This window comes from Bos grunniens, chromosome 28 (genome assembly GCF_055505025.1).
Source record: "Bos grunniens cultivar Pamir isolate PY7600 chromosome 28, Bosgru_T2T1.0, whole genome shotgun sequence".
Classification (NCBI taxonomy): domain Eukaryota; kingdom Metazoa; phylum Chordata; class Mammalia; order Artiodactyla; family Bovidae; genus Bos; species Bos grunniens.
This window is the reverse complement of record NC_141192.1, coordinates 20,686,075-20,705,468: the sequence shown is the minus strand read 5'-3', so window position 1 is coordinate 20,705,468 and position 19,394 is coordinate 20,686,075. Positions and strand designations below refer to the sequence as shown.

The following is a 19,394-nucleotide window of genomic DNA, read 5'->3' as shown; positions in this document are numbered from 1 at the left end:
ATGATTTATCTGTGGTCCATAGGAATCAGGAACTTTATTATCACGATCATTCAGCTACTTGATATATCATCTGATACAACGGAAATTACATCAGTGATTTATGAAAAAATCTGCAATTTTAGATGTTTATGTGTTGATTACTGGATGTTTTGTTTCTTTATCTTCACAAGGACAACATGCTATTAAAATGGGACTGTCAGAGAATAAAAAGAGTTCTTGGAAATAAAAAATATAACATCTATTAGTTATCTATTGCTGTATGATAAATTGCCTCAAAACTCAGTGGCTTAAAACAACAATAAACGTGTATTATTTCAAACAGAGTTGCCATTGTTGTTGTTCGGTCACTAAATCATGTCTGACTCTTTGCAACCCCATGGACTGTGACACACAAGGCTCTTCTGTCCTCCACTACCTCCTAGAGTTTGCTCAAATTCATTTTCATTGAGTCTGTGATGCTATCTAACCATCTTGGTGAGATTGTCTTTCTGGCTTTGGAAAATAGGAAAGAAAAAGAAAGAAAATGACAAAATCAACCAGGAAGCCCAATATGATGAATATAAGATTCAGGAAAAGAGGAGAGAAAAGAGAAGGGAGGAAACTAACAAAGAAATGTAACAAGATTGCAAGTTATAAAGTCAATATGGAATATCTTTCTGTCTCTTACACATACACACACACACAAGCATGGAAAAACTGGAAAATGAAAATTTAAAATTCCATTTGTAATATAAAAATATTAATGCTCAGGGATAAATTTAACAAAACATGTGCAAGAGCTTTACACTGAAAATTATAAAGCACTGCTGAGAAAAATTAAAGACCTTCCTAAATAGAGAAATATATCATGTTCATGGGTTGCAAAGCTCAATATTGTTAAGAAGTCAATTTCCCTCAAATAAAGCTAAGTGTGAAAGTTTCTCAGTAGTGTCCAACTCTTTGCCACCCCGTGGACTGTACCTGCTAGGGCCCTCTGTCCATGGAATTCTTCAGGCCATAATACTGGAGTGGGTAGCCATTCTCTTCTTTAGGGGATCTTCCCAACCCAGGGATCGAATCCAGGTCTCCCACATTGCAGGTGGATTCTTTACCATCTGAGCCACCAGGGAAGATCAAATAGAGCTAAAGGTTTAGTCAATCCCAACAAAAATCACAGCAGCCTTAAGAAAAATAAAAGTGAATTAACCATTCAAAAAGTTATATACAAGGTATTTCCTAGTGGTCCAGACAGCAAAGAATCTGCCTACAATGCAGGAGACCCAGGGTCAGGAAGATCCCCTGGAGAAGGGAATGTCTAACCACTTCAGCATTCTTGCCTGGAGAATTCCATGGACAGAAGAGCCTGGTGGGCTACAGTCCATAGGATCACAAAAAGTCAGACTCAGCTGAGCAACTAACACACACACACAAAGAACTTAGGACAACCAAAATGTTCTTGAAAAAGAACTAATTTGGAGTAACTACCCTTCCTTACCTTTCCAGGCTTACTATAAATCTATAGTAATCATGGCAATGTGGTATTGCAGAAAGACAAATAGATCAACAAAACAGAAATAAAAGTCCAGAAATAAATCCATAATCACATACTCAAAAATCTGGGGGGCAGGTGCTGGGAGGCATGTGGTGAGATCTTAGTTCCCTGACCAGAGATTGAACCTGTTCCCCTTGCATTGGAAGCACCAAGTCTTAGCCAAAGGATTGCCAAGGAAGTCCCTGTAGTCAACAGATTTTTAACAAAGGCACCAAAGCAGTTTATGGGGAAAGGAAATTCTTTTCAACAGGTGGTGTTGGAACCATGTGGACAAAAATAAGCTCTAAAATCTTACCTCACATTATCTGAAAAGTTTAATTAAAAATGGATCACATAGCTAAATGTAAAAGCCAAAATTCTCATGTCATCCAAAAACATTATTAGGAAAATAAATAGTAAAGCTATAGACTGGGATAAAATATTTGCAATTGATATATCTAATACAGGACTTGTATCCAAAATATTTAATAACCTATAACTTGATGTCTTTTTAAGTCAATGCCAAAGAATGTTCACATTACCAGACAATTGCACTCATTTCACATGCTAGGAAGGTAATGCTCAAAATCCTTCAAGCTAGGCTTCAACAGTATGTTAACCAAGAATTTCTAGAAAAGGCAGAAGAACCAGAGAACAAATTGCAAACATCCTCTGAATCACAGAAAAAGCAACAGAATTCCAGAAAAACATCTACTTCTGCTTCATTGAGTACACTAAAGTCTTTGACTGTGTGGATCACAACAAACTGGACAATTCTTCAAGAGATGGGAATACCAGACCACTTTACCTGTCTCCTGAGAAACCTGTATGCAGGTCAAGAAGCAACAGCTAGAACTGGACATGGAACAATGGACAGGTTCCAAATTGGGACAGGAGTATGTCAAGACTGTATATTATCACCCTGCTTATTTAACTTATATGCAGAGTACATCATGCAAAATGCCAGGCTGGATGAAGCACAAGCTGGAATCAAGATTTCTTGGAGAAATATCAACAATCTCAGATATGCAGATGATACTGTTCTAATGGCAGAAAATGAGGAGGAACTGAGAGCCTCTTGATGAAAGTGAAAGAGGAGAGTGAAAGAGCTGGCTTTAAACTTCAACATTCAAAAAACTAAGATCATGGCATCTGGTCCCATCACTTCATGGCAAATAGAAGGGGAAAAAATGGAAACAGTGACAGACTTTATTTTCTTGGGTTCCCAAATCATTGAAAGTGGTGACTAAAGCCATGAAATTAAAAGATGCTTGCTCCTTGCAAGAAAAGCTATGACAAAACTAGACAGCATATTAAAAAGTTATTAAAAGTTATGGTTTTTCCAGTAATCATGTATGGATGTGAGAGCTGGACCATAAAGAAGGCTGAGTACTGAAGAATTGATTGTTTCAAACTGTGGCACTAGAGAGGACTCCTGAGAGTCCTTTGGACAGCAAGATCAAACCAGTCAATTCTAAAGGAAATCAATCCTGAATATTCATTGGAAGGACTGGTGCTGAAGCTGAAGCTCCAATACTTTGGCCACTGGATGCACAGAACTGACTTATTGGAAAAGATCCTGATGCTGGGAAAAATTGAGGGCAGGAGAAGGGGTTGACAGAGTATGAGATGGTTGGATGGCATCACTGACTCAATGGACATGATTGAGCAAATTCCAGGAGATAGTGAATAACAGGGAAGACAATAGTCCATAGGGTCACAAAGATTCAGACATGACTGAGCAACTGAACAACAACAACAAAACCTATTTAATGGCAATTTCCCTTTCTCCTCCCTTCAGTCTCTGGTAACTGCTATCCTACTTTCTATTTCTATGACTTTCACTACTTCAGGTATCTTATAAAAGTAGAATCATACAGTATTTGTCTTTTTGTGACTGGCTTATTTCACTTAGCATAATGACTTCAAGTTTCATCTATGTTGTAGCATATGACAAAATTTTCTTTCTTTTAAAGACTGATTAACATTAATCTGTCCATGAACCTTTGGGTTGCTTCTATCTCTTGGCTATTATGAATGAACAGGAATGTTAATATATGCTGTGCAACTTGTATGCAAATACCCTACTCTCAATTCTTTTGGATATACATCCAGAACTGGTATTGCTAAATCATATGGTAGTTCCATTCGCACTTTTTCAAAGAACCACCCTACTGTTTTCCATAAGGGCTGAACCATTTTGCAATCTCACCAATAGTGCACAAGGATTCTCATTTCTTTACATCCCCATCTATATTTGTTCTTTTCTTTAACAGTAGCCATCCTAATGGGTGTGAGGTGGTATTTCGTGGTTCTGATGTGCATTTCTTTGATGATTAGTGATGTTGAGTATCTTTTTATATGCCTGTTGAACATTAGTGTATCATCTTTGGGAAATGTTTTGTCAAGTCCTTTGTCCATTGTTAAATCAGTTTATTTGATTTTTTGGCTACTGAGTTGTAGGAGTTCTTCAGATATTCTGGATGTCTTATCACACATATGATGGGCAAATATTTTCTCCATCCATAGGCTGCTTTTTCACTCTGCTATGTCATTTGATACACAAATGGTTTTGTTTTGTTTTTTGACCATGCTGTATGGCATGCAGGGTCTTCGTTCCCCTACCAGGGATCAAACCCATGCCCCCTGTAGTGGAAGGGCAGTGTCCTAACCACTGGACCACCAGGGATGTCCCACATAAAAGTTCTTAAGTTTGATGTAGCCCCATTTGTCTGTATTTGCTTTTGTTGTCCATGATTTTTGTGTCATAAACAAGAAATCATTCATTGCCAAGTCCAAGGTCCTGAAGATTTTCCCCTATGTTTTCTCCTAGAAGTTTTACAGTTTTAGGTCTTAGGTTTAGGTCCTTAATCCATTTTGAATTAATTTTTATATATGATATAATGGTTCAAGTTCATTCTTTTGAATGTGGATACCCAATTTTCCTGACACCATTTGTTGAACAGACTGTCCTTTTCCCAATGAGTCATCATTGCACCTTTGTCAAAGATCATTTGACTATATACCTGCTGCTGCTGCTGCTAAGTCGCTTCAGTCGTGTTCGACTCTGTTCGACCCCAGAGACAGCAGCCCACCAGGCTCCGCGGTCCCTGGGATTCTCCAGGCAAGAACGCTGGAGTGGGTGAGGGCTTTGTTAAAATATAGTTTTCAGAGCAGGTTTAGACCCACAGCAAGTACAAAATTCTCATGTATCCCTTGCTGCTCCCCAACCCACATGTGCTTTTAGCTTCCTGATGTAAACTTAGATTATAAAACTTTCTTTTCAAATATATGCATGTAAAGCTACAGATCTTCCTCTAAACACTACTCTTACTGCATCGCACACATTCTCTTAGATCGTATTTTCATTATCTTCCAGTTCAAACCATTTAAAAATTCCCATTGAAGTGTTCTTTGATTTAGAGGTTTAGAATTACATTGCTTACCTTCCAAATATTTGTGGATTTTCTGGCTTTTTGTTATTTCTAGTTTAATTCTGTTGTGGTCAGAGACCATATTCTAATTTCTAGCCTCTTAAATTTGAGACTTGTTTAATGACCCTGCTTAACAAACTTGATGTGGTTTTGTTATGATGGGAAAACCGGTGGGTTCAGACTCTTTTTTTCCTGCTTTGGTCTTGTATAGATAGAGTGCGCTGTGGTAGCGCAACACTAAATTCTGATATCTTAAAACAGTATTCCACTCAGGGATATGTCCTCTAAACTTCCACTACAATGATTAGGACGCGCTTCAAGAAAGGAGTACCTCAAGGCTGTATATTGTCACCCTGCTGCAGTCCACGGGGTCGCAAAGTCGGACACGACTAAGCGACTGAACTGAAAGTACTTTCGAGCAGCATCATCGGACTGTTCAGGAACGCTTTCTACCCGTGACGGAATGGCAGGGCGGTACAACTGTTCTGAGTCCGGCACAGCTCGAGACTGATACTTCACCAGCCATCTGTGTATCTCTCGAAGCAACGGATGTAGTACTCTTTTTCGGGGGTGGGGACTGTCAGAGGTGACAAAGCTAATAAATTCTCAAAACTCAGAAGCTGTCTGAGGGAGAGGATATAAGTTAGGCAAAGCTCGAGAATGGTGGCAGAATGCCTCTTTCCTGAATTGAGGGAGCCAGTCTCCTGCAAGGTCTAACGAAACAAGGCCTCGGGTAACAGCTACCCTTCAACTCCGCGGCCCCATAACCCATCCGCAGGGACAGCCTCCCGCAAGAACCTTCTTTCTACCTTCTTTCCCAGCAGCTCAAATTTCCACCAAGAAGAGGAACTGGGTGTGGCAAAAAAAAAAAAAAGTCAGTCAGGGAACCGCCTGTCACATGACAGGAGGGCGCGGAGGACCTGGGGAGCCTTGGTCCGCCCTGGCCCCGCCCCCTTGACGCCGTCCCAGTGACCCCGCCCCCTCCGCCGTGGGGTGGAGCACGAGGCCCCTCCTCCAAACGGCCTCCCCTCGGAGGGCCAGTCTGGCCAGTAGGGTGGGGCGAGAGGCCCAGAGGGGGCCTGCTCTAGGGGAGGGCAGGAAAGGAGAGGACGGGTCACGTGCGGCCGGCGGCCTGAGGTCACGTGACGGGCGCCTGGGAGGAGGGAACTGGGGCTAGGAGTTCTCCTAAAGGAAGAGGCGTGAAGTGGGGGGGACGCGGCGGCGGCGGCAGCGCTGACAATGGTGAGTGCACGGCCGCCCGCGCGCTCGCCCGCAGCCTTTGTCCCGGAGCGTGCGGCGGAACGGCCAACGGCGGGCCCGATGTCGCGGGAACGGCTCTTGGGAGCGGCAGGAGAGGGTAGGCGGGCAGGGCGGGGAGCCGGGTTAGGCCTGTCTGGCCGCCGCGGGGCTAGGGAAGAGCGGGCTGCGCCGCTTCTTCCCGGTCTCGGCGAGGCCCGACTACCTGCGGGTGACGAGGCGTTCTCCTGGCCATGTCGGAGCCTCTGCCAGCGTTCTTCGATCGGCTATGGGGGGCCGTGGCTGGGTACTCGGATCCCGCCTCTGCGGGCCCGCCACCGCCTCCCCTTCCAAGGTAGCCAGACCTTCTGCTCCTCCTGGGCAGCCTCACTTCCTTTCAGATGGGGTGACCCAAGAGTCCCCCAGTTCGGGACTCGGTGGACTTGGTCACTCTCTTCCAGTGTTGATCAGGAGCTTGGTAAACGTTGAATTTACCAAGCTCCTTGAGTCTTTTTTTTTTCTTTTTAAACTAGCATATGGTGATACCCTGCGATTTCCTGACCCCAGGTTAGCCTTAACGTTGACATTTGTAGAATGAGAGAGAAAAAGAAAAGGACGTTGGAGGGGAGGACGTTTTTAAGTCAAAGGCAGTAGTTTCGTGCCCCCTGGTTTAAACGTTGGCTCTCATTTCCTTCACCAAGCCATTCTGGAAACTTATCTCTTCGGGATGTTGAAGTGGCCTAGGGAGCAGAGGAGGGAGGGAAATCAGTACTTTAACCACAGTTAGTGGGAAGCACAAGCGTGAGCACGATGGCATTTAGCTTTGTGTGTGTTGGCGATTTCCTCTAGATTGGATCTCATTTCACTCATTGTATGGTAGTATTCATTTACTTGGTTCACTTAGCATGCATATGTTGAGCGCCTACTGTGTACTTTCATTTAATAGTACTTGGTTTCCCAGAGCTCACCCAGTTCCGTAAGCTGCTTGAGACTTTTGGCTTAAAGACTAAGCTAGGTTTATTTTTTGAAAAAGTTACATTTGATGAATACATTTTAAAGTCAGGAATCGAGTTGTTTTAAATTTAAAAAAGAAAGGAGCACAGAAAATGTTCATTCTTAAACTTCGAGCCCTTTTCTCTTTTTTTCATCAGATATACTTAGGCGCTCCCAGGGGCTCTGAGCAAGACTGAATCAGCCCTTGCTCTCTTATAGCTTGTAGTCCAGAAGGAGATAAACATTTGTCTTGTTTAACGTGGAAACAAAACAGCTGTGATAAGAAGGAAGTATTGGGGGACCTTGACTAGTCAGGGGCTTAGAGATGGCTTCTTTAATTGAATATAATTTGCAAAGAAAACGTAAAAGGCCCTATTTTTTGCTTACATTTAGAATTACTACTTTTAACGCATTATTTTCAAGAACAATTTTTATTTTCAAGTTACTCGTGAAACAAATACAATTGTAAAGCTCGGAAACACTGAAATAGGCACAAGTGTAATAATATATGTATGAAAATTTGCTGTTTCATTGCTCCTGTATGCACTAAGTGAATAAATTTTGAGAGCTTCTCTTCTGCCTCACCTTGAGTTGCGTTTCTTTACACCCAAAGGATGTAGTGAAATTTCTTCAGTGAGGGCTATAAAATTCATCTTTTAACATCCACTTGTAATTTTGCTAGATAGTAATGCTCAATGTTGGGTTACAAATTACGTGAAAAATCTTTTTATTTAAAGGCTACCTAAGAGTTTTAATTTGTATAATTTCTAATATTGCTCCTGAAAATCCCACATTTTGAATACATACTTGAAGGTATCTTTTCTAAAAGATCTTGGCAGTCTTTCTCTTAAGATTTCAGAAGTGCCTCTTGTAATTTCAGCAGAAGTGTATGTTAATATATCCTAACCTTCTTTACGGCTTTTATTCCTTTGCCTTGTAGTCCTCACCATTCTGACAATTCTGTATTTTTCTCTCTTTATATAAATTAGAAGTATTATCATTTGACTGTGAATAATTTTTAAAAGATTTAAATTTTGTAACATTTTGTTTGAAATGATAGGATGTGCAAGAAGATGCACATCTTGAAATACAAACTTTATTTGTTTAATTTTTGGCCACACGAGGTGGCTTGTGGGATCTTAGATCCCTGACCAGGGATGGATCAAACCTGTGCCCTTGGCAGTGAAAGTGCTGAGTCCTAACCACTATTTATGAAATACTTCGTGCATGCAGAAAATGATTGAGGACAACAGATAGTTTTTATATATTTTTAGTGCCTAACAATTTTTAAGTTTTACATATGGGGTCAAAACAAGACTTATTGTTTACAATTACTAATTGTCGTTAGTTAATTGTGAAGTTTATGTACTTTTAAGTCTGTTTTATACCATTTTAATTAGTGGCAACTTTGACATTTTATTTTTGATTATTGATATTTTAATATAAACTTTCAAATCCCAGTTCAGTTGTATATGTTAAGCATTATGTATGTGGGAAAAAGTGACCATAATATTTTGTTTCATTTGTAAAACAGTTCTTACAGTTTTCAAATCTCATTTTTCCTGGAACTAACTCTAGGAAGTATTAAGGGGGAATAAAAAAAATAAATTTTATTTTCCTGCCTCAGTTTTATAATTAAAATTTTGAGACTGACATCATCTATTCTTTCATAATTGTTTCTCTCACAGCAGCTCCCCACTACCTGCCCCCTTTGCTGGATCAGTGCTTTGCAGGTAGTTGATGATTAGTAAATACCAGCTGACTGATTTTGACCTGCTGTACATTCTCATATTTGTAGCTCTTAGGAGAATGTATACCATTTTGAGCAAGTTTTGAGTTTAAAACTTGGGGGTATGAAAGCTAACTAGGAAGGGACAAAACATCTTGTCAAAAGGAAAATTTGCTTTTTATATATTTGGAGTATAAGTACTAATCTGGTAATTCATTGAGTTGCTTTCTTGAAATTATAATCCTTTCCTTGTGGTCCAGTGGTTGGGACTCTGTGTTTTCACTGCCAAGGGCCCAGGTTTGATAACCAACGTGCCACAAGCAGTGTGGTGTAGCCAAAAAAAAAAAAAAAAAAACCCAAAAAACAAAGAAGCAAGCTCAGAATTTAGGAAAACAGTCTCCGTCCATCATATTAGTTGTATCACCCTGTGATCCACATAGCCTTAGCAGGATTGTTAGCTTGTTTGCTGTTACCCTTCCTCCTGAGCACAGAACTGAGCCTTAACTCAAGCTCCTTGCTCTAGACTTTACTACTGCATCAATGCCAATTTCCTGGGGGAGGGCGGGTCTTACCAAACATGCCAAGTTTTAGCTCATTTCTTTTATGTATCCATTTATTTTTTATTATCAGGACAGTATGTGTTTTACTCAGAATTAACAATCAACAAGTGTTTGAATGCCTTCTACTAAATGCCACGTGCTGCCCCTGGCCACTGAGTCTTCAGTGTTGAGCAAAGGATAAGGGCTCTGTCCTCATGAAGTTTATAGTTCAGTTGGGGAGTCAGGTACTCAGTAAATACACAGATTAAAATAAATGGGCTTCCCTGGTGGCTCAGACAGTAAAGAGTTTGCCTGCAAGGCAGGAGACCTGGGTTCAATCCATGGGTTGGGAAGATCCCATGGAGAGGGAAATGGCAACCCACTCCAGTACGCTTGCCTGGAAAATTTCATGGACAGAGAAGCCTGGTGGGCTACAGTCCATGGGGTTGCAGAGTTGGACATGACTGAGCGACTAACATTTTTATAATAAATGATGAAGTAAACCTACATGGTGTTGCACTTCCCAAATTTGGAGAATTCAGTTTTGATTAGGAAGTTAGGGAAGGCCTCTTTGTGGAGGTGAGTCACAGTGAAAGGATGACTTTGTTAGGATTCCTTGGTCTAGGACAAGGAGGAGACTGGGCGTATTTGAGAACTTGGATCATTTGAGGCTGGTGTGGCTGGAGGGATGAATAGAGCAAGATATGTATAGGCCATGTTATGGAATACATTGTATATGTGTATGTTTAAAATAGCATTTCATTAAAGTAAGTGTTAACTATAGAAAAGTACACAAGTAAGTGTACAGCCTGATGAACTTTCACAAAGTCAATATACCTGTGTATTAAGCACTCAGATAAAACCAAACAGAACATTAATAGTACCCCAGTGCTTTCTTCCAGCTACTTCCTGACTTCTAATACCACTATAATGTGCATCATGTTTTTGATTTTTTAGTAAACGGAATAATACAGTGTGTATTTTTGTGTCTGGTCTCTTCACTCAATGTGTATGTGAGATTCATCTTTGTTTTCTGTCCTGTAATTGATTCCATTGCCCACTGTATGAATATAGATAAAAATATATGTATCCATTTTCTCATTGATAAATATTTGGATTATTTCCTAATTGGGCCAGTTGTGAACAATGATATTATGAACATTCTTATATTGGTCTCCTGGTTTATGTGTGTAAGTTTCTGTTTAGGGTAGATACCTAGGGGTATAATTCCTGGATCATTGATGTATATATATATCTTTAGCTGTACCAGATAATGCCAACTATTTTCTAAAGTAGTTGTTCCAATTTATACTGCCACCAGCATATTGAAGGATATGATTGGGTTTATTTATTTATTTTTTTCTGTTGCACTGCACAGCATTCCAAATCTTAGTTCCCCAACCAAGGATTGAACCTGTGCCGGTACAATGGAAGCATGACGTCCTAACCGCTGGGCCTCCAGGGAAGTCCCCAGATTTATGTTTTTAAGAGATAACTCTGTGTAAATTTTTAAAAAGACTAGAAAACTAGCTTTTATAGCAGGCAAAAAATAATCCACAACTATATCTGACATTGGAATAGCCAATGGATTCTGTATTATTTCTAGCTAATGTGTTTTGCCATTCATAAGCAATTGATCTTTGTCTCTTTTACTTCTGTCATATTCAGGATTTACAGAACAAGGCTTATACACTTTGTTTAGAAAAATTAACAAATTTAATTAGTCTCCTCTATTAGAGCCAGTTTTTTTTTTTTTTTTTTTTTTAGGTACCCAATCTAATTTTATTTTATTTTTAAACTGTACAATATTGTATTAGTTTTGCCAAATATCGAAGTGGATCTGCCACAAGTATACATGTGTTCCCCATCCTGAACCCTCCTCCCTCCCCATACCCTCCCTCTGGGTCATCCCAGTGCACCAGCCCCAAGCATCCAGTATCATGCATCAAACCTGGACTGGCAACTCGTTTCATACATGATATTATACATGTTTCAATGCCATTCTCCCAAATCTTCCCACCCTCTCCCTCTCCCACAGAGTCCATAAGACTGTTCTATATTACAGTGTACTGCTTATGGAAAGCCTACTGCTATATAAGTCTGAACAGGATATGTTACATTGTGTAAACCCTTGAAATAGAGCCAGTTTTATTTCAAGGGTTTACACAATGTAACATATCCTGTTCAGACTTATATAGCAGTAGGCTTTCCATAAGTAGTACATTGTAATAATTCATGAGTAATTGGGATTGTATGAGTTTCATTATAGCAGTATAATGAAAGAACCTCAAAGATGTATAACTAAAGGTAACTTTCAATCCAGATGTTAAGATTAATTTTTTAGATTTTTGGTATATGTTAGAATTTGATTATAGTGGTTACTTGTAGAAATGATTGAAATTATAGTGTGTTTCAATTTCTTTAGTTTTGGGGGGCGCTATTTTATTGTGGTAGAGAACAAATTTATCTGCAATAAATTTTTAAGGGTACAGTGCAGCATTAGCTTTATGTATATTGTATGAAATTTATTTAGTTTTGATGCAGTATTTGGTATGAATTCTTACTTCATCCTGAATTCATAGGTTAACTTCAGGTTATAGGTAATCAAGTTTGAATTTTAAACTGTAGTGCTGACAAAACAATTGTGAGAATTTTTCTTTTATTTTAGAGTTTTCTTGGAGGATTTTTTGGTCCCATTTGTGAGATCGACGTTGTCCTTAATGATGGGGAAACCAGGAAAATGGCGGAAATGAAAACTGAAGATGGCAAAGTAGAAAAGCACTATCTTTTCTATGATGGAGAATCTGTTTCAGGAAAGGTAAATATTCTGTTTGGAGAATTATCTAGTTGTAGAATATTAGAATTAGTCATGAAAGTGGCTTGTGCTGTATCTAAATTTGAATGATTTTATTAGAGATGGAAAATGTTTTTCAGAATGTCAGCTGGAAGCTTTGATTCAACAGAACACTTGCAGGAATGGTTACTGGGCAGAGTCTAAATTAAACTGTGTGCAGAATTTTGTGTTTGTGACCATGTGAGTCTGTTTAACATAAGACAGTTTCTACAGTGGGGCTGTGATCCACTCAAAGTTTGTTTCTCCTTTAATTGAGTTATGGAGATTGGGGATAATTCTCCAGTTCAGTTCAGTGGCTCAGTCGTGTCCGACTTTTTGCGACCCCATGAATCACAGCACGCCAGGCCTCCCCGTCCATCACCAACTCCCAGAGTTCACTCAGACTCATGTCCATTGAGTCGGTGATGCCACCCAGCCATCTCATCCTCTGTCGTCCCCTTCTCCTCCTGCCCCCAATCCTTCCCAGCATCAGAGTCTTTTCCAATGAGTCAACTCTTCGCATGAGGTGGCCAAAGTATTGGAGTTTCAGCTTCAGCATTAGTCCTTCCACTGAACACCCAGGACTGATCTTTAGGATGGACTGGTTGGATCTTGCAGTCCAAGGGATTCTCAAGAGTCTTCTCCAATACCACAGTTCAAAAGCATCAATTCTTCGGCGCTCAGCTTTCTTCACAGTCCAACTCTCACATCCATACATGACCACAGGAAAAACCATAGCCTTGACTAGACGGACAGCTTTCTAAAAGTTTTTTCTCATCTTTATAGGTTATCAGTCTGTACTACTGCCGTTGTGTCTGTTGATCTCATTTCTTGATACTCTGTAGAGGATTTAAGCACATTTAGAATGTGTCCATGCATGGTCAGATACATTTGTGATACCTTCTGTGGTTTAACTTTTTCCCCCTTTTCCTTACCAAGAATTATTCTTATACCTTACAGAATATGATTACTACTCATTAATTTGTGATACTGAAGAATGGTAATATCCTAGATAAAATCAAATCATAAAATGTTTGAAATAATTTTTCTAAATATAAATGATTAAAAAAATATTAAGAGTTTTTCTCTCCTGTTCGTTAAGGTAATACATACACATGGTAAACAGTTTGGGAAATAAAATAATTATAAAATAATTATAATTATCTATAGTCCCATCATATGGAAATAACTCACTATTAAAATTTGAATGTGTTTCTTCCTAGTCTCTCTGCATTAATTAATGTTTATGTATAGGTAATATATTAAGCATACCTTTTCCCTACTGTTGGATATTTAACTCATTTCTGTTTTTCAAATTGCTTGTAATATATCCCCATATCTTTAGTAATACAGACATTTTATACATAAATATAAAGACCTTATATGAAGGGTCCTGCAATACAGGAGACCTGGGTTCAATCCATGGGTTGGGAAGATCCCATGGAGAGGGAAATGGCAACCCACTCCAGTATGCTTGCCTAGAAAATTCCATGGATGGAGGAGCCTGGTGGGCTACAGTCCACGGGGTCCCAAAGAGTTGGACACTACTGAGCAACTTCACTTTGAGTAGAAGGGGTAGAGATACCAATCTAGTTTTTCTAGGGAGAGACTGAACCTCAGATTTTCAAAATTTATAGACATAACACCACCAAAAACAAGTCTTACCACACTAGTCTAGGCTTTGTAAAATGTCTGAATATAGTTAAAAGATCATTGGGCTGGGGTTGGAAGATCTAGCCTTGGACTTTACCACGGTCTTGACAGGTAGCTCTGGGCAGTCATTTAACTTTCTGGATCTCACCTGTAAGTTGAGGTTGGACTAAATCATTGGTTTCCAAACTTTGTTATGCATTGTAGGAAGAATACTTCATGTATTAGAAAAAAAAAATCTTAGAGACTGGAAGACCTGACATCCTACCTAGAGCAAGAATATTCGTGACATGTGAGCTGTCTATGTATACTTTTTTTTTTTTATGTATACCTTTTTTTTTTTTCCAGGTTTTTTTCTAAGAGTAGTTTTAGATTTACGTAAAATTGAGAGGGAGGTATAGAGGTTTCCCATTATCGACATCAGTGCCTAGAATGGTACAGTTTTGATCAAGGATGAACATACATTGACACATTATAGTCACCCAAAGTTTGTAGTTTACCTACGGGTTCACTTGTGGTGATGTATATTCTATGGGTTTGGACAAATGTATAATGTATAATATATAATAATAATAATATACTCTACAAATGTTGTGTTTCCTTTTTGGTAGTGCTTTTTGTATCCTATTTAAGACATCTTTGCCTACCTTATGGTCATGAAGATATTCTCCTGTTCCTCCTATAATTTTAAGTAGTTTTATATTTCACATTTAGATTCTCTGTTTTTTGAAATTGATTTTGTCTTTATGACATAAGAGTCAAGACTACTTATTATTTTTTTCCCCATATGGATATCTAATTGATCCAGGACATGTACTGAAAAAGCCATCCATTCCACCACTGCATTGTAGCATCACCTCTGTCAGTAACCAGAGGTTGTGTGAGTCTGTTTCAGCCTCTCTGTTCTATTCCATTGTTTTATTTGTGATATATACTTTCATTTCTATTAAAAAAAATAGCTTTATTGAGTTATAATTCACATAAGTTTACCCTACTGAGTATATACAGTTAAGAGATTTTTACTACTTTTGCACAGTTGTGCAGCTGTCATCACTAGCTCATTCCATAATGTTTTCATCACCCAGAAACCATAACATTAGCAGTCATTCACTTGGCACCATATACTAAATGTTTGTATGTAAGATTTGTGTGTTAAAACTTAATCCTTAGTATGATGTACTTGTAGGTGGGGTGGGGCCGAGTGGAGGCGGAGGGGGAGTGGCTTTGGGAAATGATTAGGTCATGAGGGCTGTGCCCTCATGAATGGGATTAGTGTCCTCAGAGATATCTTGTGTGCACCTTCTGACATATGAGGACATAGTGAAAAGGCAGCCATCTGTGAACCAGAAAGCAAACTCTCCCAGACAGCAAATCTGCTGGTGCTTTAATCTTGAACTTCACAGCTTCCAGAACTGTTAGCAGTAAATTTATGTTGTTTTTAAGCCACCTAGTCTGTGGTTTTTTGTTACAGCAGCGTGAGTGAACTAAGACACCTAGCATCCACTAATCTACAGATGTGCTTTCTTTCTCCGTATAAATAAAATCATACAACGTGTGGCCTGTGTTCGGCTCCTTTCACTTAGCATGATGTCTTCAAGGTTTATTACTTTTAAGAAAATTTTTGGTCAAAAATATAATACAGTTTGCTATTTTAACCATTTTTAATGTTTATAATTCAGTAGCCTTAATCACATTCACAGTGTTGTACAATCATCACCACTATTTTGAAATTTTTTCATCATCTCGAACAGAAACTTTGTACTCATTAAGCAATAGCTGTCCTTTTCCCTTTTCTCCCAGTCCATGGATACCTCTAGTCTACTGTTTTTCCCTGTAAATTTGCCTGTTCTGGGCTTCTTCTATTTCCTATAAGTGGTTATACAGGATCTGTCTGTGTCTGCCTCATTTCATGTAGCATAATGTTTTCAAAGTTCTTTCATGTTGTAGCATTTATCAAAGCACGATTCTTTTTTATGGCTGAATGATGTTTTAGTATATATCTGTCTAGTATGTGGATGTACATTTCTTCATCCTTCAGTTGAGGACATTCCAGTTAAGTATACTTGGGTTTCTATTTATTGACTATTAAGAATATTTCTGTACATTTGTGTATACGTTTTTGTGTGACTGTTTTCATTTCTCTGGAGTGTAGACTTAGGAATGGAATTGCTGGGTCATGTGTTAGCTTTTAGGGGAACTTCCAGACTTTTCCAGAGCAGCTGTGCCATTTTATATTCTCTCCAGCAATGTATGAGAGTTCCAGTTTCTTCACGTTCTTGGCAATACTTATTATTGTCTGTATTATTTTTTTGTGGGTGAAAAGTGGTCATATGGTTTTGATTTGCATTTCCTTTAATGATGAGTAATACTGAGCATCTTTTCATGTGCTTATTGCTGTTTGTATATCATCTCTGGGGAAAGTCTGTTCATATCATTTGACCATTTTTAATTGGGTTGTCTGTCTTTTGATCATTGAGTTGTAAGAGTTCTTTATGTAGTCTAGATACAAGTCCTTTATCAGTAATATTTTGCAGACATTTTCTGTGAGTTGTCTTTTCATTTTCTTGATGGTATCTTGAAGCACAAGTTTTTTGTTTGATGATGTCCAATTTATCTTTTTTTTAAATTTCACTTCTCATGCTTTTGGTGTCATTTGAGAAACAGTTTCCCATCCAAGATAATGAAGATTTACACCTGTGTTTTCTTCTAAGAATTTCATAACTGTAGCTCTTACATTTAGGTCTTTGCTACATTTTGAATTAATATTTGTGTGTGATGTGAGGTAGGGATCCAGTTTCTTTGTTTTGTATGGTGAGATTGAGTTGTTCTACTACCGTTTGTTGAAAAGAATATTCTTTCCCCATTGAATTGTCTTGGGACTCCTGTAGCATATACTTTTTAAAGTTAAACTTAATTGCTGTTTGTCAAAAAAAAAAAACAGGTGTAAAGAAGGAAACAAAATTACCCATAGAATTTTTATTTTCTGTAGTTTAAAAGATATAATTGGCATTATACTTGTATACAGTTTGACCATGCTTCCTACATGTAACATATCATGCACATCTTCTCACATCATTAAAAATTCTTTGACCTTATTATTTTAATTATACTCCATCATGTGATATACTCCAATTTAATTATTTACTTCTTTTTCTGACATATTAATTTGGAAGGTGAATAACTAAACCCACCCTGGTTATAGATGTTGAAGATATAGTAGTATGAATATTTTAATTACATAGTTTATAAACAAGTATTTGAACTTCTTTTTATTGGTCCTTGATTTCTATTGAGAAGCATTGTTTGAAAGAACAGCTTTTAAGAGTCACATTACCAATATTTTTTACAGTAAAGAACAAACCTGGAAGTATGTGTTTTTTTGTTTTTTAGCTAATCTTTAAATGGTTGAAATTTTGTTTTTAATATTTGTGTACTTTATATTTTGTCAAATTAAAATGTGTAATAAGGTTTCCATTTAGCAGATACAAATTTAGGGATTTTAGATTATATACTTTATTTCAAAAGTATGTAAGATATATCATACTTAAAATTTAAATCTTTAGACATTCTATTTTTAGGATGAATAGCAGACTCAGGGCAATAACTGTTGCTTTTAATATCAAAAATTATAGCAATATATGGTTGGTTATAAAAAGCTGAAAGTGATCTTTTAGGTCAGTTTTTGGAATTATTAATAACCTTTATATTAAAATGCTATTATAGAATTGTTTATTTGACCAGAAAACGTATTTGAATAGTCGAAAGTTTTCCCTTTTATTGATTCTTTGTAGTTCTCCAGCTCTAAAGAAACACTGCTTCCTAACAAAGCAGATGCTTTAAATGTACGTATAAGTTCATTAGTGATTGTAGAGGAGTAAGTTTTACCTTCTCTGGAGGTACAAGATCATCATAATCTAGGTATGTGGTGGTTTCTCAGACTTCAGAAATGAACACCTGAAGTATTTATATATTACATTCATCTGGAAGGAATCTGCTAGTAGGCCCACAAAGGATTGTTAACATTTCTTAAAATTTCATGTTTTGGCAGGTGAACCTAGCCTTTAAGCAACCTGGAAAGAGGCTAGAGCACCAAGGAATTAGAATTGAATTTGTAGGTCAAATTGGTGAGTTTTAAAATAGTATTACTTTTTTTTGTTGTTAACTGAGTTTGAAGAGAGTTTGATATGGCAGTTAAATAATTGAATTAGAGTTTAGTTTTATGGAAAGAAGGAATTGATTTTGCATAATAAAAGGATTTATTTTATAAACATTAAATAATCATGTTTCTTTTAATTATATTAAATGATATTTGACTCATGCTGCCTTTACTTGTGATGAAATCTGATTATTAAAAGTGAAAGGAGTTATGTAAGCTACCAGCCTTGAAAAATAATTCAAGTAAATTAGTTGACTCCCTGAAATTTCCATCTGCCTAGGTTTTTCACCAGCTTTATTCACAATTAGCAGTGTCACCTTCATCCTTCACCTGCTAATTACTCATGCCATTTGTCTTCCTAACTTAGTTTATACCTGTAGCCAGACTCACCTGTTAACAGAAAATTCCCTGTGAAAAGGAAAGTTGTAATTTCTTCTTGACTTAGATCAACTTGTGTATGTTTCCATACATATATTTCTTGCTTTAGCAGGAGTTAAACTATATAAATCTTTGGGTACTGCAGATGCAGAACGAGAAAAGAAAATAGATCCTAGCTTTCTAAGTTTTACTGTCTATTTTGAAAGTATCAAAATTGGAATGGGTAGATGTTTGTTTAGATATCTATTTTGGATGAGATTATACTTAAGGGGCAAATTATGGTAATTAACTGATAGTTGATTTTAGTCTTTTACTTAGTATAGTTTTATCAGGGTAATATATTTGCCTAACTAAAGCAAAACAACAAAGCATTTTTTGTCTTGAAGGGATGAAGTTCAAATAATTGCTGGAAATGTAGCAATTTAAACAGCTTATTATTGGGCAAAGCCTACCTAACTACACTAAAGGATTGAATTCTTTCATAACAGAAATTTTTATTTTGCTATGCCACTTGAATTTTTTTAAGCCCATGTGGAGTGAAATAGGATAATGGAATTCAGATCATAGCTCTGGTATTTAAAATGAAGGCAAATCCAAGAAATTCTTTTGATAAAAATTACTTGCTCTGGAAGTAGAAGTTTGGGTTTTGATGAGATGGATATCAAACATAATTGGTCTTTCACTTTTTTAAATTTCTTAGAGCTTTTCAATGACAAGAGTAATACTCACGAATTTGTAAACCTAGTGAAAGAACTAGCCTTACCTGGAGAACTGACTCAGAGCAGAAGTTATGATTTTGAATTTATGCAAGTTGAAAAGCCATATGAATCTTACATCGGTGCCAATGTCCGCTTAAGGTATGAATGGACTTTGTCTACAGTTTATGATACACAAAACAGAAAGTAATGACTACTGTTGAATGTCTTGAAATTCTAA

The 19,394-nt window shown here is 37.7% G+C and overlaps 1 protein-coding gene and 1 long non-coding RNA gene across 5 annotated transcripts in view; one reads left to right on the top strand and one right to left on the bottom strand.

Moving 5' to 3' along the window:
* Positions 1-6,131: 6,131 nt before the first annotated feature.
* The window catches only part of VPS26A (VPS26 retromer complex component A), a 25,469-nt gene continuing 12,206 nt past the window's right edge, over positions 6,132-19,394 (top strand). The window contains exons 1-4 of one of the 4 annotated variants that reach the window (XM_086382631.1): positions 6,132-6,186; positions 12,110-12,259; positions 17,973-18,048; positions 19,159-19,315. In XM_086382631.1, the coding sequence (XP_086238757.1) occupies positions 6,184-6,186; positions 12,110-12,259; positions 17,973-18,048; positions 19,159-19,315 (386 nt within the window). In that variant the 5' untranslated portion in view covers positions 6,132-6,183. Of the gene's footprint in view, positions 6,536-10,819; positions 12,260-17,972; positions 18,049-19,158; positions 19,316-19,394 lie in introns of all 4 variants that reach the window. The other 3 variants (XM_086382633.1, XM_086382632.1, XM_086382630.1) reach the window with 3 other exon arrangements.
* Positions 12,328-19,394, bottom strand: part of LOC147342988 (uncharacterized) — a 23,115-nt gene continuing 16,048 nt past the window's right edge. The window contains exon 2 of the long non-coding RNA XR_015157093.1: positions 12,328-13,113. This is a non-coding gene — a long non-coding RNA (uncharacterized LOC147342988). The remainder of the gene's footprint in view (positions 13,114-19,394) is intronic.